Here is a 26,241-nt window from a genome sequence, read left to right on the forward strand (position 1 = left end):
CCAAGGAAAGCTGCCGTGAATTCCAAAACTTCAGTCTGAAGGTCTGGCTACGAGAGACTACTTAATTCTAACCAAGCAACTTTGTGTGTGTGTGTGTGTGTGTGTGTGTGTGTGTCAAATAGAAAATGTCCCTTCCCTTTTTAATTTGAGTTAATTCAGTGAAGTTCATGATGCATATTGATTTCATATGGAATCGTTCATTTTCAAGCACCTTTTGATGTGCCGCTACCCCATGGGCTAATTACTACAATGTATACATTCATTCTCCCTAAACGCAAGAACAAGCTTTTGTTTTCTTCAAACAATGGAAGAGAAAAAGCATCTGGAATTGGCGGAAGGCTGACAGGTATTTATACTTCAAATTTATTTAAACAATATTTCCTCAAATGACTCAAGCAACCTGAGATGAATCCTTTCTCCGCTGCCTCCGTAACCACTGAGTTAAGTTTCTTCTGAGCGGCATCAAGGTGAATTTTGGGTAGAAAAATGCTGTGGTTGTGTTATGCTCCTCTGTGTTGTTGACAGGCTGGTCAGGTGTGGGAACTCTTGAGGGACAGTGCAGACACCCTGGGTAACTCTAATTGGCCTCTGGTGAATAGTTGTGTCAGCGAGAGAGCAGCATGGGAGCTGTAGAGGGCCCTATGGAAGAGTTGTGCACTAATCAGTGAGATTGAGAGGGGAGGATCGATTACGATAACAGATTCACTCATATCGACTTGGGGGAAGTCATGACCTAATGGTTAGAGAGATAGAGTTGTAATCCAAAAGGTTGTGAGTTCGAGTCTCTGGCCAGCAGGAATTGTAGGTGGGGGGAGGGAATGTACAGCGCTCTCTCAACCCTCAATACCATGACTGAGGTGCCCTTGAGCAAGCCACCGAACCCCAAACTTCTCCCTGGGCGCCGCAGCATTTCCATCTGTGTATTCAGGGTGTGTGTGTGTTCACTGCTGTGTGTGTGCACTTTGAAATGTATGTCTCTTCACTTTGCTAAGTGTCACATATCAAAGTGATTATGATGACTGTGAGGAGGATCGGAGGCGGAGCAGTTTTTGGCTAAAGCCAGTGTTGTTTGCTCTGCTGATTAGCTTGTGATATCACTGTCACCATAGTTCATCATGATGCCACTTGATGGGATGAGTATGAGTAGTGTGTGCTGTCACAAATGAGGCCTGTTTCACTCTGCATACATAAAAAGTGCATTAGCAAAAAGCTGCAATCTGACTAAAAACATCTCTGGAGAATGATAGAGCTGCGACTGTATACAGAAAATAAAATGATTTCTGAAAAGAGAATTCATTAAATAACAGGTATAAATTATGGAATGTAAAGATACATGGCACATAAATGATGGAACCATTCTGGTTGATTGTCGATATCAATCACTTAAAGTTAATATTCAAAAAGATGTATTGCTTTAAGGGTTAGTTCATTGTTCATTGTCGTCATTTGCTTACCCTCAAGTTGTTCCAAACCTGTATGAATTTCTTTTTTCTGCTGATCAAAAAAAATATATATATTTTGAATTATGGAGGTAACCAGTTTCTGGTCCCTGATGAAGTCAATGGGGACCAGCAACTATTAGGTTACCCGCATTCTCTTCTTTTAGGATCACATGCTGAAAATTCAGCCTTACTTTCACAGAAAACAATTTTTATTACCTTTTTAATGAAATTAGGTCAAACAAATGCATTGAAAAAACACTGAGTTTTTTGCATTATATATGAACTTAGTACACATTATAATGCTGTGGAATTTAAATGAATTTAATTTACTTTAATTTACTCCTTACTCAAACAATTAATAGTTTGTGGTATTTTGTGGAATGTCATAAAAATATTGCAAAAGGTTGTGTTCATAAATAATTTTATGTTAGTTATGTGTTCACAATTAGGGCATTTTCAGTGTGTTTTCTCCGAGCTATTTAGTCATGCTACTTACGTGAACAGTGTGAACACTGTGACCTGTTAATTTCTGATTCTGACATAGGTGCCAAAATGCATAAACGCTGCTTATGTGTTGGTGTAAAAAAGGGTTGAACAGAAGAAGAAAATGAGCTTCTCGCTTGAGCATCGATTTTGGGGAGGTAGTAGGCAAAATCAATTTGCCTTTTTTTTCTCCTTCTTTTTTAAAGATCATTTATGTGCCAGAGGTGGAGTGAAAGGTTGTTAAAAACTGTGAAAGGAGGAGGAAATGAGCAATATTGTCAAACTGGAGGAACTTCCTGAAGGTTGGCTAAGATCATCTGAAAAGCTTTGCGGGGGAATTAAATCAAAGCTCGGTTCAACATCAGCTTCAGTTAGCCTTACATTCTTTAAAAAGCGCAGAGCAGTCAGGCATCTCATTTTGAGGAGACTAAACCATCAATCTCTTTTATCAGCAAGTTTAACCTACACAACAATTAACATGCTACTTTCCTTATGATGACTAGCATCTCTGGCTGCTTTGATGTGGAAATGAGTGGAGGTTGTTCTTTTTTTCTTTTTTTCCCATCACAGAGTATGTTTACATAACGCAGAGCACTGGGAGCCAATGAGAGGCAGCGTGCCAGTGCTGCCAGGAGAGGACCGATAGATCTCAGTGTCTGATCTCCGCTTAGCCATGGGCACTAGGAGGCGGTGGGAGAACCCGGGAATACATTATCCACTCAGGGAATTTTAAAGAGGGGGAGAAAGGTGGAGGATGGAAGAAGGCGAAAGATAAATGGGGGAAGGGGGGCTATTGGGATGGGAAGGAAGAGGGAAGATTCCCACAGACCATTTGGCTGGATTCACCCACCCAACCCCCTTGCTCTCTCTTTCTCTCTTTGCTTTTCACTTCTTCACTGTATGAATTGCTCCATCTAAGTGCTCACTAATGTACTGTACTTTTGTCCTCATTCCGTAGTTTGCTTTTACTTTATTTATTTACCGTAACAGGAGCTTCTATCCGCTCAAGGTCAAACTCACTTAAGTACCTCCATCTGCATTACGTAACCCCAGTAAATATTCTCTTTGTTTCTCTTGCCTGACTCGAATACTAAATCGTGAACCAAGTTGTGCATGCTGATTTGGAAAGTTAGAGAGGAATCTCATCTTGCACAGCTGATTGAAGTTTAGCACCGCTTCTAATTAATTCGATTTAAATATTTCATACACATAGTCTGATTACTGGTGCAGGCGGAAACTTACGTAATCAGCCTCTGCTTCATTGATTACCCTACTGGGAAGACCAGTTCTGAGTAGCTTTCATTTACACGTTACAAGGGATGGTTTGGTGTTGGACGTTGTTGGTTGACAAAATAAGCCTTGCTAGTTAGTCCAGTGACGATATGTGGTCACTGGATTCACGTGCACTTGTTTTTCTATTTTTATTTTCCAACAAAGTTTGAATTAGTAATATTTTGCATTATGTTTTTATTATTATTATTATTTATGGCCAGAATCAAAAATATTTTATATTGGATTTTTTTTTGCTGGGCGTATTAATAGATGTAGAAATTCTATCATATATTTTTTTATGAAAACCTTGTGGAAATTGTTGAAGGAGGCTATTTCTAAATATTCTTAGTTGAATATATATTTAGAGATTTGTAGTTAAAAAAATAATAGACAGTGTGCAGCCGTACACATATTTTTAATACATATCAGCTCTGATTTAGGCTATGACCTGTGGTTTATCTGTAAATAGTTTGACTCTCATTGTCTTCTAAATCACATAAAGTGAAGAGAAATCCTGGAGTGAGGAGAGTGTTTATGGAAAGTGCTGTAGTGGGGTTAAAAAAAAAAGTGTCTCAAAGTGCAATACTTATCCCAGACCTCGATCATTTGCTGGACACAGACCAAACCTCAGAAACAGCACAGCACCAGGGACACGGAAAATCAATCGATGTGACAAACTGCTTGCCATCTGTATAGGGGAGTCTTCCTCCTATGAAACCACCTGCTGAGGGGCATTGATCTCAGAGACTTGTTCGGGAGATCATTAACATTATTTTTGGACTATGCCAAGAATTAGCTTATCCAAACACTTTTTAGTTACTTTTCTGTGATTGTGGTACCATGGTATTTTGTACATGGTACTATTGTATTGTGACATTTTACTATAGTTATACTGTATTTTGATTCTTTACCATGCCATTACCATAGCATTTTAAGCAGGTTTTTGTGGCCATGCATTTAAGACATTTTACAATAATATTGCCATGTTTTCATTACATGCCCTTACAAAAAAGTTCTGTGGCATTAATGTGGTACAGTAATGGTATCAGATGATAATACCATAGTATTATTTATAATACTATACATATACTGCTACTAAAATGTATGCTATGGAACATGCTATGCTAAATCAACGTTACTATGTCTAAAAATTGAAATAGTTTGTGGTATTGTATAAAATGTGGCCATTTTTAAACAATGATAGTACTGTGAACATGGTATGACTATACCATGGTACTGAGATTCACATACCAATAATTGGTTCACTGCTGACCAATGAGTTTCACTCTACAAATTTGTTTCTTAATTGTTACAATTTTGGAACTGTTGGATCAGAAGATATTTTGAAACTGGTCATGCCTATGAATCCATCTACATGCCTTTTGGATCCTATGCCCACTGATGTATTGAAACAGTGTGCAACATTCCTGGGGTCCCTCTATTACTGAAATCATTAACAACTCTTTATCTACTGGAAAGGTTTCTTCAGTCCTCAATCTAGCTGCCATTACACCAGTTCTAAAAAACAAATGACTAATGCGGAGGATTTGTCAAACTACAGGCCTATTGCCCATCTTCTGTTTTTAGCTAAGGTTCTCGAACGAGTTGTTGCCGGCCAGCTACAACAATACCTATAAACAATATCTTAGATCAATATCCCTTTCAATCCAGATTTAGATCAGTTCATAGCAGACTGCTCTAGTCAGGGTTACAAACGATCTTCGCATTTCTGCTGACATGGGGGCTGGTAGTATTTTACTCCTGTTAGATATTACTGCTGCTTTCGATATAATAACTCATGCTGTTTTTCTTGAAAGATTGCATACATGGTTAGGCATTTCTGGTATTGCACTTGAATAGTTTAAATCCTATCTTACAAATCACTTTCAATTTAATTGTTTGGGTAAATGTAAATCTAAACCAACATTAGTACAGCAGGGTGTTCCCCAGGGGTCTGTAGTTGAGTCTATCCTGTTTAGTATTTATATGTTGCCCCTGGGTAAGATCATTCGTTGGTATGGGTTGGGGTTTCATTTTTATGCAGATGATACTCAGATCTGTCTCAGCACACACCCTAATCCTCATCTTGCTGTCACAACACTTACTGCTTGCTTGAGCGAGATAAAAGTCTGGTTGCACAATAATTTTCTCAAGCTCAATGAGTCAAAAACAGAACTTTTATGTATCGGTATGACAGCAGCTTTACATAAATTAAATAGTTCTGATGTGATTACTGATTGTGGCTTCACTACTCCGTCCAACCAAATAACAAAACCTTGGAGTATTTTTGACCCCTTAACTATTGTTTGATGGCCATATTAAAATGGTTTCAAAAACAGAAATTTTCCACTTAAGAAACATTGCAAGACTCCGTACTTCTCTATCATTGCCTGATGCTGAAATGCTCATTCATGCCTTTATCACATCAAGGTTTGATTACTGCAATGCACTTTATGGTGGTCTCCCTAATAAGTCTATTAAGAAATTACAATCTATTCAGAATTCAGCCGCTTTGGTACTAACATATACAACTTCCCGCCAACATATGGGGAAGTCGTGGCCTAGTGGTTAGAGAGTTTAACTCCTAACCCTACTGTTGTGGGTTTGCCTGGGGGTGGCAATACCATGACTTAGGTGCCCTTGAGGAAGGCACCGAATCCCCAACTGCTTCCCGGGTGCTGCAGTATAAATGGCTGCCCACTGCTCCGGTGTGTGTTCACAGTGTGTGTGTTCACTGCTGTGTGGGTGCACTTTGGATGGGTTAAATGCAGAGCACAAATTCTGAGTATGTGTCATCATACTTGGCCGTAGGTCACGTCACTTTTTAACATATTACTCCGGTACTACAAAACTTGCATTGGCTTCCTATTCAAGCGCGTATTGTTTTTAAAATTCTGATCTTAACTTATAAAGCTATTCATCGAACTGCCCCTGCCTATATATCCAGTTTAGTTGCTCCTTATACTCCTGCTCGCTCTTTGAGCTCAGGAGGGTTGTGTATCCTCCAGCAGCAGCCTGCAAATAAATTAAAAACTATGGGTCGTAGAGCTTTCTCTGTCTAAGCTCCACAACTGTGGAATGCTCTACCAGCCGGAAGCAGAGATTCTCCAACTTTGGATCGTTTAAAGAAATCTTTAAAGACTTATCTTTTTAAAGTTGCTTACAGTAACTGAGTATGTTTATACTGTTTCATTGTGTGTTTATTGTTGTTATTTTATTATTCATGTTGTTGAGCTATGGGTTATGAAACTTATGCTTTTTGTTGTTATCAATGCCTGTAATTGTAGCGCTTTGGGTTAAGAAAAGCGAATGATAAATAAAATGCATTATTATTATTATTATTATTATTATTATTATTATTATTATTACAATCGTACCATGAACAAAAAAAAGTCTTTTTTAGTACTCTTCAGTAAATGTGGTACCATGGTATTTTGAACATGCACCATACCTATTATAATTTATTTATTTATTTATTTTACATTTTACCATTGTGTGTGTGTTTGTTTCAAACCAAAGTCATGGTGTGTCTATCAGTCATCTGTCCATTAAGTGACAGAAGAAATGAGGAGTGAAGGAAATGGAAACAAGCTCAGCGGGCATTAACAGAGTGTGTCGTAAATTAAATTAGCATTATTTAAGCTATTCAGTTATCCTTCAGAGGCCTCTGAAAAGACCGAAGCATAGATCAGTGATACAGTATTAGCCATCCTCTTTCGCTGAGCTCTTATGCCTATCTGTCACTGTCCTGTTTTCAAGTAGCACACACTTGTACTTCTTCCTCACAGGTGTGAGTTAGGAGATAGCAGGACACCACTTAATTCAGATGTTTCCCCTCACAGTTATCTTACTGCGATCAATGCAACATGACAGTGCTGCTTTTATCAGGGGTATTTATAGGCCAGGCCCTGGTGGTCCATCCCATCCCCTGACACCACAAACTCGTTAAGGGCCAATCAAAGAGCTTCCACACCTACAATCTAGAGTCATGGTAAGTGAAAAACCGTGTCTGTATCTTTGCAAGCCTATCAGTCACCTGACTGTCCTCGTCATCATGTAAAGGATCTGGAAGGACTCAGTTCATACTGCAGAGTGTTAGTCAGGCATGAATTGCTGCGAACTGATTGAATGCTTCATTGAAGAAGATCATTCCTGACATGTCACCCTCACGGCTCATCCCTACTGAGTCAAATGTTTGTTGCTTGAAAATAATTCCTGCTTTGTTTACTGAGAGCCCATTACACATGCAGTTTTAGAAACAACAGCGCATTCACAAACCAAGTCAACCAGTTAATTAAAAAACAACAAAGACTTTGACAGTTTACATTTAGAGTTGCACGTAAAGTGTCAAATATTACATATGTTTGCTATGGCTAATCCACACTGTACACTGCAATGGCTAACAGGGCTACTCCCACAGATATGTGGATATCACAAATCGGTTGCGATGCTACTTTCAACGCATGCCAAACATCTTTTTACGCTTCTCTTTACAGGCTGTTAAACGGGAGGAGAAGGATCGGCCCTTTTTGAGTCTAATTAGCTAATGGCATAGAACAAGGGAGCGAGGGGCTAAAGGAAGGAAAATAGGACGAGGAAAATAGCAGAGCTAATTAATGAACTTCAAAAGAAAATATTAAAAAGTGAGTTAGACCAGGAGCAACAGTTTGATTAAGTGAATAATTTAGCAGAAGTGCTTACCCTGGTGCCCACATTTTTGTTTTGGGATGTATACTACGAGGCTTTGTGTCTGCGTTGTTGTTAGCATCAGTTTTAATCTGAGGGATTCAATTACTATTCAGAAGTTAGCCTAGCATCAATGCTAATACTCGAAAGTCACCTACTGTGTGCTAACTAACATAAAATTATGTTTGTTGAGCTTTTATTTGAATGGCTGTCTTCCACTGACCTTGATATAAATAGATATAAAAGTCGGCAAGTTCTTTTGTGGTTGAGTCACCTTTTGACAGCTATTCCCTTGCGTTTGCGTGGGAAACATCAAAAATTGATGTTTGTAAAGGGACTCTTTTATTTTGAGCTGATGCCCCAAGACATAGCCCTTCATTCTGTACTTCTGGATTTCAGTAAGAAATCCTCTCATTCAAACAAAAGGAAACAAAGCATTGGCCCTTCAATGTAAGTCAAGAGGGAGCTAGCAGAGCCACTGTTAAGGTGACTGTGGTGAAGTTATTAAATGAAACTAAGATGTGAATGACTGAATTTATTTTGTTGAGGAAAGTCAAAATTTATGAGATGAAGAGAAGATTAGGGAAATTCAATATTCATCACCAAATTATTTATCTACATATGTTATGTTTTGTTATATTATGTTACATAATAACATAACAACATAGCAATAAATCAGAAACAGCTCGGAAAATGGTGTTATGTTTTATCCACATTATGTTTTGCTGATATTTTCAGTAATGTAGTTTTTGTATTCTGTTTATATAAGGAGTACAAAAGAAAAAAAAAAAACATCTGTAGTCTCAAGGCAGCGATTTATTCATTTGCTTTAAAATTAGGCTATTGCAGGAGCCGTTTTCCCCTGGAGTATGTACCTATTTCAAGAGCTCTACGAGGGTCAAGGTTTGGTCAGTGGAGGAGAAAAATAGCGGCCTCGTTTAAACAAGACCAACTGCCACTTTAGAGCCCTGTACTTGCAATTTAGAGATTAGCCAAACCTCCCACAAACTGCTGTAGTGACAGCGCCAACACTCCAAAGACCCCATCTACAATAACCAGAGATAAATAGAGAAATTATTCCTGCTTTAATAGGGCGGTTGACATGACACGTTGCAGATATGTGACAAATACAAATCTTGAATCTTGAAAATTTTAAACTTTAAACTTTAAGCATTAATCTAAAATGTCTTATATTCTATTAAAGGCTTGTTATATTTGTCAAGAGTGATTTATATTAAGTTTTCGTGTGTGTTTGTTTCTATTGTTGCTGCAGCTACTGAAGGACTCTATAGATTTAATTTAGCTGTTTAGGTCCTTAAAGCACTTGGTATTCCGATCACTTTCTATACCACCTCTCAAGTTTGTAGCCTTGTGCCTCTGTGTTAAATTGACCGTTTGGTCTCAGACTAGTCATGCATTTCACTAGTGAGGACAGCTTTCCACAGGAGCCCTCCTGATTAGGGCCAGTCAACAGAGAGTCGATGGAGGGTGAAAGCAGAGCAAAGTACTGTTTAGAGCGTACACACATTCATCTGGAATTTTCTGAAGCTGTTCGGACCGTGCCGTATAGTCGCTCTTTTTTATGTGTGCAGCCGGCCCGTGTTCGGCACACTCATTTGCAGCAAAAGGAGAGCTGGCCGGGTCACTTACCTCACAAGAGATGGATCTCCCATCTCCCACCCGATTTTTCAGCTATGTTTATGAGACACAAAAGAGAAATGAGGAAAGTGGTCAATTGTGTCTAACTGGCAGGACTGGTGAACACATGCTGTATTTGTTGATTAATTCTTTGAAAAAGGCAACAGATGGTAATGTTTTGCATCTGTCAGTGCAATTTCAAAATCTATCAACCTATCCTGACCTTCACTTCAAATAGTCCTAATTTATTTATCATCAGTGGCATACGGGTTGCATAGAAAAATTTGTTATATTTACTGAAGTATGTTTATTTACCTCATGAGAGTGGCAAAGATGTGGTATAGAAGATATAACCAAAGTTTACTTCATATCTCATTATATTATCTCACCTATAAAAGGGTTCTCTGTCCATCTGAATTTTCAGTGTTTTGCAGTTAAGGTGCAAAGCAGTTACTAAATCATCTGGAATATATTGCTGCTTTATACGATCACAGTTACAGCTGGCACATAAAATAGCTCCTAACTCACAGTACTCAGTTTCTGGAAGCTTGACATGTATAATTTAAGGTTTGTGCCCAATTTTTGTTATTTAGTTTTTTTTTTTTTTTTTTTTTTTTTTTTGTGGTTCATATGTTACTTATATCTGTTCTTTCAAACCACATATGATCTTTTATTTTCAATTCTAATTTAGGCCGCCTCCATATGTGGTATTAAATCAGATACAGGTCAGATATTTTGCAATGTGACCAGAATTGTATCCAGAACATATCAGAATTTTTGCGACAGTTACGTCACTCTAGAACAACATTGGTCACAGTTCTACACTGACAGGAGTCACTTCAAAGATTTGTCATATATCTTCAGTCACTCAGTTGATATGGAGTGATGCTGAGAAAGTATTCAGTGGAACGACGCTGAGATGTTAGAACTCATAAGTTTTATAGTGACAGCTCTATACAAATAAAACGAAAGCAAAAATTTGAATGTAAGTCTTCTGTAAACGGTTAGAAATCGAGAATGTTTCTTCCCCCAACTGTTTAATTACCAGAATTTCTTTTTTTTTTTTAAATAGAAAACATTTATTTGTGTATTTGAAATCTTATAGAATCTATTTGAGATGTATTATATACTGTTAAAAGCTGAAATTTGTTTGCAAACACTTAAAAACTAAAATGAGAATAGTCTAGAATCATTATATTTGGACACATTTTAGTTTGGGCACTAACTCTCACTTTTAACTATTATTATGCTTCATTTAACTCCTAATGTGTTGCTTATTGATAGTTAGTATGGTAAGTTAGTTGTTAAGTTTAGGTATGGGGTAGGAATTAAGGGATCTAAAATATGTTCATGCAGAATAAGCCATCAATATGTGCTTTATAAATACTAATAAATCACCAATATTCTAGTAATATGCATGCTACTATGCAACTACTTAATAATGAGAATTGAAGTTACTTTAATTTTCCATCCCTGCATCCTTGTTTATCTTTAGAAATGTAGCAATTTCAGATTCAATCTTAAAATCTGACAGCAGTGGTTGGGTCATGCAACAGTGTCTTGTTTATAGGCTGTTTTGGCTTCAGCTCATCTGTGTGGCCATGTTCAGACCACTCAGCAGTCACCTTCACCATGCTAGTCCCTCTGAGTGTAGAGGCAATCAAGGTAGTCATTCTCTCTCCTTCTGCACAAAGTTACAATCATGTGTTGTAAAGTGGGTGATGATGGCTGTCGGGTGAGCTGTGTGTGGGGGCACGGCCTCATTGGAGTCCTGTCAGTGGAGAGAAGAGGCCCTTTCACTCAGTTTCATCCAGTGTGGGAATTCAAGAGTCTTGCCTAGTTTCAGACATGAGTGTAAAATCCACTCCACGACAGCTCTGAGCCTTGCTTTGCAGGCGGCTTCATCTGTAGGACTCTCACGCAGAGGCTGAGTGTCTCCTCTGTGGACAGCTGTCCAGCATCATTAGGTTTCCTCCATCAGGGAGACACGTGACCTCTGCAGGTGAAGTGAGACGAGACTCAAAACCTCTCGGATCCCTTCAGCAGAAAGCCTTTGTTCACACTGCATGCAAATCCGATTTGGTTTTCAAATCCGGTCTGATCTGTCCACCCCGTCGTTGTGCGTGTGATAAAATCTGATCCGTTTGTTCAGACTGTGTAGTCTATATCGATATATATATCTGTTCTCTGTTGCTACAGTATGTAAGCGTCAGCACAAATCTAAGAGACTTGCATTTAAACAACTGGGGGTAACTGTCAGTGTGAAAGGAGAGGACATAAAACTGGAAATTACGCCTCTGCTCGTGTCCATCATGATATCTCGCTGCAGAGCCGAACTCATGAAGCACATCAGACCACATAAAATGGAAGTGTTTTATGCATGTAGTTTGGCCAAAACTGCTGACACTCTTGCTCATTCTCTATTCACTGCATAATGAATGTCACACAGTCGATGCATGATGAAATAGTGAGCAAATAAGAGTGTATTCAAGCTCCAGTAGTGTGTACTTTGTGTTTTGTTGCATGTATGTCATGTATCGAATAAGAAAAAAACGACCTGACACTTGATATGACTGTTAAAACCGAGATATTTGAAATGAGATAAAAAAAATACAAATCTGCTTTTAAACCACATATTGGATCAGGTTTGTAAACATTGACTTGGTTTTGCAAACACAATAGTTTTTTTTGTTGTTGTTGTTGTTTTTTCACTATACTACAAAAATCTAAATGACTTTATTAGTAATAATAAAATGAAGAATAATAAATGTATTGCTGGATGTCTGAACAAAGAGACTTGTTTTTTCTTTTGATGTTTTCACCATTACTTACTTGAAGATTACAACAGTACACTACAGTTCATAAGTTTGCAATCGATTAAAAAAAAAAATATATATATATATATATATATATATATATATATATATAAGTCTGCCATGTTCACCATGTATTTATTTGGTCAAAAAATAATATAAAAAATAATATTGTGAAAAAAATTGTAATTGTAAATGTAATTTATTCCTGTGTTGGCAAAGCAGCGATTTAGCTGTCACTATTCCAGTTTTTAGTGTCATTTTCGAGTTTCAGTTTTCAGACTTCTGAGTCTTCAGAAATAATTGTTGCTGTTTTAGTGCTCAAAAAAACATTTTTTTTTTTTTTTTTATCAATGTTGAAAAGTGTTGTGTTGCTTCATATTTTTATGGAAATCGTGATGTGTTTCTGTGATGGATAGAAAGTTCCAAAAGAACAGCATCTATGCTAATCTATTATAGAAATCTTTTGTAACATTATAAATGTCTTTACTGTCCCTTTTGATTATTTTAATGCATCCTTGCTGATAAAAGTATTCATTCTTTTAAAAAACAAACAATCTGACCCCAAACATTTGAACATTAGTGCACATAACATAGACATAGCTTTAGGTTTTTACTAAAGCAGTGATTTGCTTTGTTCTATTTCCGTTGATGGATTTTCTTATCCATTATTACTGTTCCCTCTTTATCAGCAACCCACGTGGCTCTTGACAATTTACAGACAAAAAGTACTATAATTGTCCCCCTTCGTGTCATAATCCATATTGTAGTCTATTAATAAGACACTTTTGGACTGCTTCTGTTTGACTTGACATTCTAAGATTCATTCCATGAGAAAAGAATAAGAAAATGATGCATTTTTCATCCACTGCCCTCTGTAATAAGTCACACAGGAGCCAAAGCTTCGGGTCCTGCCTCCAGTACCATGCTAAAGAGCGGACAAATCTCCTCGTTGTGACTTCCGTACGTGAAAGCTCATAATTTCACGTTTAAAATGATTACGGCCCCTGCGTGGTTGCACAGACTCCCCGCAGGCGTTTCGCTCCCTATTCAGTGTCGTAGCCAGCCGTGCAAACTGAGCTGCCTAACAATGAGTCGGATATTAGGACCGACGCTGCCTGTGGTAAGATGCCACACTCCCGACCCGGTAATTGTATCCAAAAGTATTATTTCTTCCCATGGAGATGGTGCAGTATCCCTGCTGTGTTTCCGTCTGAGCAGAGGGGAATAATGAGGCCGGCTGTATGCTGCGAGGAGGCTGTGGATGGTCTTCATCATCAGGATGGGTCGCTCCCTCCAGAGCCCAGGAGCCTGGCTGCAGATCTCTGCCATTGTGACCAGGGGCAGAGTTGCAATCCAGACGCCATCTATCATACAGCAGCCTGCTAAAGCAGTCGATGGCCCTGATTAATCACCTGAGCTGAGCATTGCTATAGGAGGACTGATTGAGACTGGATATTAGGGCTTTATTTATTTTTTGTACACTCTCCATCAATGCCACGTTATAGATTCGATTGCATCTTGCCTGGATTCAGTCACTCGCTGTGATGTGCAATGTAAACTCATTGAGGATCCTGCTAGAAAATTTCTGTAATTGGGTCAATTATGTATATTAAGAGTGTCCACGAGAAATTAAATGAAAAATCTTTACACACCCCTGCCAAGTTCTTAGAAATGGACTATTTGCATTTATGTTGGTTTCACATGCTTTGAAAAGTTTTTATACCATTTTCAAGAAACGTTTCAGTTTAATGATTACAAGTCATGTGGTGAGATCAAGTAAAACCTTTTTTAATATATATTTTTTCTTACACCTTGAATACATATCAGCATGCATGTTTAAAAAAAAGTTTTATAAAATATTGCTTAAAATTAATATAAAAAATTTTAAAATTAAATGAATTTTAATTAATTTTTTTTTTTTTTTTTTTTTTTTTTTTTTTTACGTTTTTGAAACACCAGCCGCGGTGACATCATGAAGGCTAGATTTGGCTCTCTCATCCAGCATGGATGTCACTTGGTGAAACTTGTTTAGAATGGCAGCACTCTCTCTCTCGCTGTCCCTTTCTCTTTCTCTTTTGGCAGCACCAGTACATGCTCGCTCCTCTTGACATAACAAGGTCCGGTTCCCAAGCCCCCACATCAGATGCGGGCAGCAGATAGCCCCAGCGATAAGTGGCTTTTCTCCTCTCTTTTATCTCGCATGGAAGAGCTTTGCCTTGGAGCTTTGCATTCACAACATTGTGGAAGCCCCTTGCTTTTCCATATCATTAAAAGCCCCCAGTGTCTAGCAGGGCTGGCATGATGGCAAAAGGCCTGCGTGTGGCAAGAACACAATAAGTGGGGCTGGAAAGTCTCCAGAATCACATCGTACCGAGCTGTGGCAGTGCCTCACCATAATGTGTAATGCAAGTGTGTGCAATGCCAGAGATTCAGTGTGTGTGTGTGTGTGTGTGTGTGTGTGTGTGTGTGTGCGCGCGCGCATGTGCCTAAAGTGATCCTTTGGTACAAAGACTCGGGTAAAAAAGTATGCGAGACTTCCTGTGAGGCTTAAAGAAATGCTCGCATGCTGCCGTCTCGACTATTAATAGCAAAATCTGCAAATTCACTGAACTCTGCCATTTGAAAAATGTACTTGCTTTTGTGTGTGTGTGTGCATTTATGAAATGTTTATATACATTTGTTCTTTCTGTTTTTTTTGTTGTTGTTTTTGTTGTTGTTTTTTTATTTCATTTTAAGTCAATTTGAATAGTCAAAAGTTGTTTACACAGAAATATGTTAGTTTAACCCATTGATGCATGGTGTCTATTTTTAACCTTTGAGGTTCTGAAGTAACATTCAGACCACCATTGATGATGACCTTTGACCCTTACTTATAGCTCTATATGTCTGTCTTCTTTATTGTCTTTTTATTTTTAACAACAAATTTAACATGATTGTTGAAAGTGGTGAATTACCTCTTTAATATTTTCTGAAATCGTCTACTGCAGTGAACTCTCTCAAAACACATTACTTTGATATAAGAAGAACATTGAGAATAATTTAAAAAAAAATTGTTTTGAGTGAAAAAAAAGTAACATGATGTTTTTCTTCTTTTCTTGTGACTGAATTATTCATGCATCGCAGGGTTAAAAATGAAAACACTGGACGTTTTCTACCAGTGCATTTATGTCCTTCACAGTGCTTTTGTGTGTGAGCAACGTTTCAGATTTTCTCAAACGATGTTTACCAGAATATCACTGTTCATCTCCAGGATTGTTGCATATTTTCTCCAGTTTAGATCTGTCAAGGTCTCTGCCTAAAAGCAGCTTCAGATAGTTGAATGTGAAGATCTTCTGAATATCAAAGTTTTAAGAGACAAAGGGAAGACGACAGCAGGTGAACGAGGAGCGGCGTGCTGTGAGGAACTGAAGTGTGTTTGTTTAGAATTCTCCATGATGCTCCGCCTTTTTGGGAAAGCAGGAAAGTGTGTGTGTGTGTGTACATGAGAGAGACATCTTTTTGATATTTCTGAGCACGAGCATCAGTCTGTTTATGATTCAGCTGTCTCCTCATCATGTCTGTTAACACCCGCCCGAACCAGCGGTGCAAAAAAAATAAATAAATAAATAAAAACCCCAAAATCAATTTATTGTGCAATCATGTGTTTGGCGATGGAACCAATCAGCGGTTATTTTTGATGAGGTTATGGAAGCCACTGTAAATTCGCAGATCGATATTTCACCATGAACCATAAACAAGTTCCTGATGTGCTTCAGGAGAGTTTGAGAAGGTCAGAAGCAACAGGAGAAATGTGTTCCTGGAAAGATAGTGAAGGATGGGTTTCAAGCATGCGCGCACACACACACACACACACACACACACACACACACACACACACACACACTCACACAGTTGTGATCTCTCAACATATGCTGGGATGTTCTGCTCAAACTGATATACGTCCCATCAGTAATCTGTTCATGCTTGATTAGAAAGAAATATCTCCGAAGCGTTTACGTTGAAGGTCAGGAGCTCCAAACTTTCAGGAGATTTATTCCTTTTGATAGTATAAACAAGTGATTAGACAAACAAGTCTCTTGGACTTGTTTGAAAGGACCTAAAATAAATTTGTCCGCTTAATGTAAACGTGGCTGTGGAGAGATGGAATTGAGGTAACAGTTTGGGAGTGTGGCTAATCTATAACAGGTGGACCTGATTTAGACTGTGAGAGCTGAATTACAGTAACATATCCAGAGATGTTCCGCCACATGGAAGTCATTTACGGCACGTTTTATGGTACGTGAGTGTGTGTGTGTGTGTGTGTATGCATGTAAATGAGAGTGCAAATATCTGAAAAAGTTGTTAACCGAGGACAAAAAAGCAACCTTTAAGAAAGCATCTGATGTGTGTTGCACTGAGGAAATGATTGTGCCAATAGTTCATCTAGTTAGAGGACAGACAGGCAGGTGCTGGAGAGGGCAGCTCATCTAGATGAGAGGTCATGACCTTCTACTGAACATTGAAGGCAAATGGACCAGTGCCTGCAAGTGCTTCCTCGCTTACAGAGGTGTGAGTGCTTTCTCCTGTTCTCACTTAGATACATGTTGCTTTATAAATAATAATAAAAAAAGGAATAAGGACACTTTTAGAAAATATTGTGCACTTGGTTAGATTTTAGTTATTGGATGGATGGATGCACCTCACAAAAGCATGTTTTTATCATATTTCATCAAAACCTATGCAAAGACACACACACACACACACACACACACACACACACACACACACACACACAAACACATATGTAATTTATTCCTTTGATGGCAGTCAGTTGATCAGTTAATGCAAATGAATTCTTCCACCAAAAAAAAAAAAAAAACATCTTACTGACTCAAAAGTGGTAGTCTAAATATATTGTATAGAGGGCATTAAGTATTTTGTGGAATTATGATGGCATTACTGTACTGGAATATGTCTTGATGTTTTATATTAGATTTAGTTTGCGATTTATTTTTGTTCTCTTTAGATTCACATAGATTCACAGGCATGAAAACTCATAAATACTTTATTTGTATTCATTAAAAGCAGTACAGAAAATACTTACAGGTCTCTTTCATTTTTGTCAATGATAGATTACCTTGACATATCACTGACAGGCTTTCTAAGATTCACCTATTGCTGTAAGGCAGTAAAACTTGTTTTCAGAAGAGCGTAAAAACCTTGATGCAGTTTTTTTTTTATTTTGTCAACCACCATTTGTTTTGCAGTCAAAGGCATATACTCACAGGACTCATACATTCACACATTCGCAGCTTCTGTAGGTCACACTGACTTTCAAACTGATTCACTCGTGCTATCTTTTGCCTCTCCTCCTGTTCTCTCTCTCTCTCTCTTTTCCTTTCTTTTTCTTATGCTCTGAATGCTGCATTCTCATGAAACGCATACTATGTAGAGAGAAAATTGAATGCAAAGCATGTCAAATTCTTTTATGGTGCAACTGTGTTCAAAGCTTAGATTAAGGGAGCAATTAAGTTTATGGTTTATATGGAATTAACTCACTAAACAAAATTATTGTTTTTTGTAAGCATGATCAACATTTTTCATTGATAACTGTTGCTATTGCACTAACCCAGAGAAACGAACAAATGCAAACTAAGTAGTTTTTAAAGAGATCTATTTTAAGCCCTGAGATATTTTTCAAACATTCCCCTTCTCACAACAGTATTACAGTGTTTGAGAGTTTGGTTTTCCGTGTGTTCTGGTTTGCTATTCTCTCTCAGCATAATGGTGACCTAGATAGAAAATATGCATTGTGGTTATTCGTTCCAGCTTATTCTGTTGTGTTCCCTATGATTTTCTGCCCAACAGATTTAGCCTTTGTGCGTTAAACATTGCTCTTTGCTGCTGTTCGGTTTGAATAGAGGCCAAATAAAAAGCTGAACTACAGAATATTTCAATTGCCCGTGTACAGGAGTTATGTCAGTCATCCTCGTGTTTGGCTTCGGCAGTCTAATGCTCTGAATCTCTGTTGCAGGTTCTGGCAGGGCGAGTATACAGTGGCCGTGAGCATCAATGACTATCTGGACGTGTACTGTCCGTACTACGAGAGCCCCCAGCCTCACAGTCGCATGGAGCGCTACATCCTTTTCATGGTGAACCATGATGGTTACCTCTCCTGTGAACACCGCATGAGAGGCTTCAAGCGGTGGGAGTGTAACCGGCCCCAGAGTCCCGACGGACCCCTGCGCTTCTCTGAGAAGTTTCAGCTCTTCACCCCCTTCTCACTTGGTTTTGAGTTCCGACCTGGACACGAGTACTATTATATATGTAAGTGTGCATTTTCAGTGCTGTTTCAACAGTGACTAATTGGTTATGATTAATTTCTGAAATGAGAAGTCAAAATCTGTTGTCACAGTTAAATCCCCATTGTCCACAACTGTATACAAACCTTCATTTCTTCATTTGAGGAACTGAATGTTCTTCAGGGACCCCACTTTTTTTCAACCAATGAATTAACATATTTTTTTCAGTTGTTCATGATTTATTGGATAAGGACTAAGCAAAATTAATTGTAATCTTTTTTTCTTCCTTTTTTTAAACTCACGATTTCAACCCACAATCATTGTTATTTTAGTGTAATAGTTTTTATTATTATTTAAATTTTTTCCAATGTTTTTTCATTTTTAACATAATTTATATTTATATAATATAAATATATTATATTTTCAGTTTACATTTTTTATTTCCCTTAATAATTTTTTTTTTTTTAGCTTTTTTCATTTCTATATTTTTTTTAAATAGTAGGTTTTATTTTATTATTTACATTAATTTCAGTTAGTAATCTTAGTACTTTAGTACAGCATTTCTAGGTTTGTTTTATGAAACAATGAGGTTTTCAAGTAAAAATTTTACATTTCAATTAATAAAACTTTTTTTAATCATTTTTGTTTTAGATAATAACACTGCAACATATTTCCAGGTTGAAAATAAGAATGAATGAATATATGAAATGTAAATAATTGAGTCATCTTTTGGCCCCCTTAGAGGTTTGCTGGGGCCCCTTAATGTCCCCCAGACCCCTGATTGTTTTCTTTTAAGTCCAAAATAAATTCAAGCTCCATTTCCATTTGATGTTTACAACATTTTGAGGTTAAAGGCATATGGAACATCATTTTACATTTAATGTAATTAATGCTAATATTATTTTTTATTTATATTGATTGAAGTTTATCAATAAAAATAATTACTGCAATTAGGGATGTAATGATTAACTCAACTCACGATTCGATTTATTTTTAACAAAATTAGATTTAAGACAAATTATCCTTTTATTATTGCTTCGACAAAATGTTGCACATTTCTTTGTGAAATTGAAATATAACACTATAATAATAATATACTAATATAGCACTTGCATATTATTGCTCCTTTGTTGGTTTTGATTGCTTCTTTTGTCCTCATTTGTAATTTGTTTTTGATAAATGTGTCTGCTAAATAACACAATTTAAATATAATGTAAATGCAAATAACAGATTGAAAATTTAAAACAAGCCCCAAATCAAATACATAAGTAACACAAATAAAATAAATCTCTTCATTTATACAAAATAAGGCTTTGTCTGTGCTTTTAAAATTAGAGGCAACCCCTGCATTTTAATCATGATCCAAACAAAGATGCAGCATACATACAACATGAGCAAATTAGACCGTATAATTTCAAAATCTGAAGCAAAAAACCAAATGGTTTGTCTTCAGTTTTGTGAAACTATATATAAAAAATATCTGCATGAAACAGAAACAGCAGGTTTCTGCTGTAAACAAAGCAGCCCTGCACTTATGAACTTTAATGTGCTTTATACAGAGGCAAGATGAAAAGAAACTTTTCTAAAGCAGTAAATTCCCCTCAGTCAACCAATTTGAATCGTCACATATTTGAATTGATTTTCAACCAGCTTGCGATTAATTGTTACATCCCTAACTGCACTAAAACATGAGCACATTTTGTGTAGTTATTACTGTCTGCAACTAGCTGTTTATTTATACATTTATTTATAGTCAACAAATGCTTGATAAACTATATTAACAGTCATAGGCACAGAGGTACATCTTTAATTAAATCAATCTGAGTGATTACTATACATAATTCCACATTTATTTTGATTAGCGTATGAGTTTGTTTACTTTGTGATTAGTTCATTTCCACCACACTGACCTATTCATGTGGATTTGTGGACCTGCTGTGAACACATCAGGCAGGCATTATCACACTGACAGGGTCAATCAGCCAATCACAGAGACTTTCTGTGACTTTTCAGACTCCCTTCATGTTCATGATCTCTGAGAACACAGTGAGCTCCAGGGAAGCAAACTTCATCCGCTGGTGAACTTTAGAAAAAAGTGTGCTTTATGAGTGCTTTGAGCTTCTATTTCATACTATTTGTTTTGCTATTTCTGTTCTGTCATTTGAATTTTTTTCTTACGTCCTCAGAAAAATATTAATAGTTTATGCGAAGCAATAGAAATTAAGAAATAAAGATAATTTAATCTGAAAAGCTTCAGCGTTTCCTAAATGAGAAACGTCCAACAGCTCTTTCCCATTAACCTCACAAAGCTTTAAACTGGTATGTTCAAAGCATATTTATTTATGTCAACGCCTAGTTGTTTTAATAAGATAACATGGAAGACTTGCATCAGGAAGATGCCGGGAGAAAACAGGGAGAGGCAAGCAAATCAATAATTTATATGGTAATTACAATTCCTGACATGGGAGGCTGTGGCGTAGGCAGATGTGGCTGGGCCGGGAGCCACCTGTGTACAGTACAGAGACCCTGGTGACTTTGAGCTCTCGCCGGCTTTGTGTCGCGGCAGCCATCCCCCATCTGCACAGCGGCCGGACGGGCCTTGCTCTCTCCCATGGAGATTGCCACAGATCCTGCATGCTTTTCATTTGACTGCTGATTATTCCCTGATTGACAGCTCAGACTGAAAGGGAGTGAAGCAGGCGCAAAGGGGGCGTCGTTCTGAGTCAACATCCCCTCCACCCAAACCCCCCCAAAATCAGCAGGGCATAGCGCTGCTTATCATACATGCACAGTGTTGTCTCCGCACACAAGAGAGAGAGAGAAAGAGAGAGAGGAACAGATGCCACAAAAAGCAGGCAAAAAAAGTTCAAAGATACCCTTCAACTCTGTTTCTGCCCCTGTCCCCCTGAACTGATTTTTAATGCATCTGCTTCCTAGCTTCCAGCCTGGCCTTGCATTGTGAATGCTTTTGTTTCAGGGCTGGAAAAAGGCCTTTCGGACACCCCCGCTCCCCCACCAAAGCAACTCCATTCAGCACCCGAGCCACTCCCTGAGGATTGTTTAGATACCGGTAGCTCTATGGTTGTCAGGGGATTGATGCTTTGCAGTGGGTCGGTGGGGTCAGTGGTGAGAGATGGATGTGAGAGGTTATCACTGGGAAGAGGGGGCTGATCTCGATTGTCTGCTAGTAAAAGAACACGTCCATCAGACCTGGTCAGACTTACCCCCGGACTTCCATCTCTCCGCCCGTATTGATCGGCTGTGATGACATTTTGACAGGCATCTTCTACACAGCTGCCGGCGGTTGAGGTTGGGTGCTCTCCAGTGAACCTAGGAGTCGGTGTGGTGAACATGCCACAAGAATACACAATGACCTGGGATGGGCGATGGGGCACTGGGGGGGTGTAGATGACAAACACTAGACAAGAGTTGGATGGTTTTTATTGTATTTTATTTTCAGATATCTATGTAAAATTTAAGTAGAAATTCTAAAATCATCTAACATTATAATAGAGGTTAAAAAACAGATGCATTATCTACTTAATATGTAAAATAATAATAGTAATAGTAATCATTTCAATTTAGAAGAATAATTTGATAACCTTTAATTATTATTTTTATTTGTGGTGATAATACAAAATATATACTATAAATAAAAGCCAGTAATTTATTTTTTTAAACGGTATGTAATCTCTTTATCACACTTAATTATTTTAAATAAACAACAACAAAAAAAGGTAAATATAAACAAAACAAAAACAAAAGTTTGGGGACAGTAAGGTTTTTTAAATATGTTATAAGGAAGTCTTTCACTGAGGCTGATTTTAATTTTATTTTTATAAAAATATAGAAAAAGTTATAATATTACATGTTAGTGTTATGATTTGTAATAAATGTTTTCTATTAAAATATATTTTAAAATGTATGCTTTCGCTGAATAAAATTATAAAAATATTAAAGTTTTACCGACTCCAAAATTATTTAACATTACACTTTACATAAAATTTATATACGTTTAATCTTTAAAACTTTGGCCATTTTTTTGTTTATTCAGATAAGATAATATGGAGATGGTGAAGGAAGCACTACTACAAAAGCCTGAGAAGGACATTAACATAGGCGGCTTTCTTCATGTGCTGGGTTTTCTTGGTGGACAAGTTCAAATAAATGATTTCACTCTCCCCTTCTATCTCACCAGACCCTTATAAGGAAATAAGCAGTAGATGTGTTGTCTGTAGAACCCAGATGAATGAAGTAATCCATCAGAAAGCTGAGATGACAGTGTTGCTGATGTTCTGTTGGCTGACTCAGAAGTGACTCTTTGCTCTCAGGTCACTGAGTGCTATGTGGGGTAATTTGCTATGGGAACATTGTGTATCACAGACCATTGTAACTGGTGAGGGTCACAGCAATTTCGTCTGAATGAAGAAAATCTCAGACTTTGTTCTTGGTTTGGTTGTCAAGGGGTCAAACTCGCTCAGAGGCTTGAGAGAGGTTCACAAGTGTCACCAAGAGGATCTTAACCAGATTTATTGGCTTGTTGAATGATTCTGTTTGTCACAAGCACATTTAGCTCATTATTTCTCTTCAACTTTCTTTTCTACAGCCTCTCCTCATCCTAACCACGCTGGCAAGCCGTGTTTAAAGTTGAAGGTGTACGTGAAGCCCACAAGTAAGTCATGTTCTAACTGTTTTAAAAATAGTTTTACATGCCAGCCTTCTGTAAGACATAGCAGGAATGCAAATAAGCAGTGTTTGACGCATTTTCCAGGAACATTGTGTTAATGAGATGTCATATTTATTTTCAAGCTGCGAAAATGTGTTCAAAATGCAGTTTACATCCATCAAAACAGCAGCTGAGGTCTAATGGGAACCATTTCAATTTACCTTTAAATGGAAACCTAATATTAAAGGGTTAGAAAAAATGCTGTCATCATTTACTCACCCTCATGTCATTCCAAACCTCTATGACTTTCTTTCTCATGTAGAACATACAGGAACAGGAGATATTTTTAAGGAAATGTCTGAGTTTTTTGGGGGGTTATGTCCATATTATGGAAGTTAGTGGTCATTAAAACAGACAAAACATCATCTTTTGTGTTTCACAGTCTTACAGGGTTAGAACAACAAAAGTGTGAGAAAAAATGATGACAGCATTTTGATTTTTGGCTGAACTATCCCAAATGCAAGTCAAATTTGAAAAGAGTGTCAGATAATGGCATCGTAAGTTACATTGCTAGTTACAACTGTTCTTCTTTTCCACATTTTAAAAATAATATAGCTCAAACAACATTTTTACTTGTCACAGGGTTATTGTTTCTGCCAGTGATGTAATCGCTGGTGCATAGTTGCAGTATTGTTGGATGCTATTAGGGATTTCTACCCAACCACAGTATACAGTACAGTTGTATTGTGGATAAATATTTTATCTTGTAAGAAAATAAGTGAATAAAGTACAATAGAAGCAGTTTTACTTAAATTCTTAATCTTTGTTCATGTTAGTTAATGAAAGTACAGTCATTCATTGTTTGTTCATGTTAGCTCACAATACATTAACTAATGTTAACCAGCACAACTTTAGATTTTAATAATGCATTCATGTTGAAATTAACATTAACTAAGATTAATAGAAGTATTGTTCATTTCTCCACATATATATCTCCATATATCTCTTTTGAACACGATATCTTCACAAATCATACACTACTGTTCAAAAGTTAAGGGTCAGTAGGTTTTTTAAAGAAAATAATTAAAACATCTATTTAGCAAGGACACATTATATTGATCAAAAATGACAGTAAAGTCATTACAAAAATATACTTTTATATTGTTTTAAAGAATCTGTTGAAATGAATGTTTTCTGAAGAATCCTGTGACTCTGAAAACTTTGCATCACACGAATGAATTACATTCTAAAATAAACATTTATTTTAATTTGTTATTTTTAGTTTTAATCTGTTTTCACTGTATTTTTGATCATATAAATGTATTCTTGGTAAGCATAAGAGACCTCTTTAAAAAAAAGCAAAAAGCAAAAATCTTAACAATCTCAAGTTTCTGAATAGTATTCTTGTCTCTTTGTCATTTCAAATAGTTTAGAATGACAGCACTCCCCTTTCCAAGTGGAAATCTAGTGTTTGTTTGAAATGCATTGGCACAGATACGTCAGGTCCGTGTAATCTATGAAAACGGGATGTGTGAAATGTAATTAAACTCTAATTAGGTCAGTGCTATGGGCCCATGCTGCTTTGAGTAAAGGTATGCATTTCCTAGCGCTTCCTCTCCGCGTGCTGTCTCTCTGTGTTTGTCTGTTTCAGATGGTTCGGGCTACGAGTCTCCAGAGCCATTCCTGACTGATCAGAGCCAGCGCTGCAGGGCAGACGGCCCGTGTCTAGCTGTGCTGCTGCTGTTTCTGGTGGCCTTTCTGAAGGCCTGCGTTTAGGAAGCTCCGCCGCTGCCCAGACTGCCTACCGCTCTCCCTCCATCCATACTCCCTCAGGGAAGCCCTCTCATCCAGACCCCCGGCTCACAGGCTAACACGCAGTCGGATTCACCTATCTTTTTTTTTTACTGAGGACAGAGACGTTCGCCCTGCTTAGCGGCTGATGTAAAGCTGAACACCTGGAGTCTGTCGTGGAATGTGACCTTTTATATATGCTGTCATGTAATCAAGGCTTGTATTCATGTGCCATTTAGTCACGTTTCAGGGCGTCGTGGTTTACAAAAGATTTCTGACACTCATTTGGATAGCTATAATGCCCCCCACACCGTCTTTACACCAGAAATAAAGGGAACTTTATCCTCCTAATAACAAATGACACCAAAGGACTCTCTTCAGAGTTTTAGTTTTATTTTCCATTTGAAGGGAGAGAAGAAATGTTTTGTGGTAGCCAGCAGCTGGGGAGTTAGTGTTAGACATTCACACGCATGTGAAACACTGTGAAACAGAGAAAAACTGACCTTCTTACAATAGTAACAATATATTTTTATTAGCAAAAACAAAACAAGAGTAGACCTTCTAGCCGCTCTTCTGGTGGAGTTTGGATGCAGCCAAATGTCAAAACTGTGTGTCTGCTGGCGGGACAAGGACTCCGAATCTCTGAGACTGCTTTGGTGCATACCCAAATGCCGCTTAATAAAACTCTGCATTGGTTTTTCTTTCCAGCTCTGTGGGACAAACAAGCAATGGAACGCAGTGTGCTTAAAAAAAAATTAAAAAGAGATCTGTGAGGATCAGAGACTAATTCACCGATGCACGCACTGCAGGCATGGACAAAAAGGAAATGGATTTTTTGTATTCTATTCCATGTTATTTTTGTAGCATTTAAAAGCAACATTAATTATTCATGTGATACGAGGAACGGTTTCAGCGTCTTGAGTGGAGATACAGCGTGTGAGTCAGCATTCGGACACATTCAGAAGAGCCCACTCTCTCACTCTTTACTGTTGTTATTGTGATCTTGTCAAACTGTGTTCAGTATTTAAAGAGAAAGAAAGCATTTCTTCCCATCTGATTCAACTGCGTTCTCTTTTTCATGTGACGTTTTGTACAGCCAACATGTTCTGTCAAACTGAAGAAACATGCTGAAATAAAAAAATAAAGCTTTTTTGTCTACGAGATGC

At 37.6% G+C, this 26,241-nt stretch overlaps 1 protein-coding gene across 2 annotated transcripts in view; it reads left to right on the forward strand.

The window, feature by feature from the left end:
- The window catches only part of LOC113117349 (ephrin-A2-like), a 50,833-nt gene extending 24,592 nt beyond the window's left edge, over positions 1-26,241 (forward strand). The window contains exons 2-4 of one of the 2 annotated variants that reach the window (XM_026285968.1): positions 18,351-18,643; positions 23,225-23,290; positions 24,936-26,241. In XM_026285968.1, the coding sequence (XP_026141753.1) occupies positions 18,351-18,643; positions 23,225-23,290; positions 24,936-25,060 (484 nt within the window). In that variant the 3' untranslated portion in view covers positions 25,061-26,241. The remainder of the gene's footprint in view (positions 1-18,350; positions 18,644-23,224; positions 23,291-24,935) is intronic. The other variant, XM_026285977.1, reaches the window with a different exon arrangement.

Source organism: Carassius auratus, chromosome 2 (genome assembly GCF_003368295.1).
Source record: "Carassius auratus strain Wakin chromosome 2, ASM336829v1, whole genome shotgun sequence".
Lineage (NCBI taxonomy): Eukaryota > Metazoa > Chordata > Actinopteri > Cypriniformes > Cyprinidae > Carassius > Carassius auratus.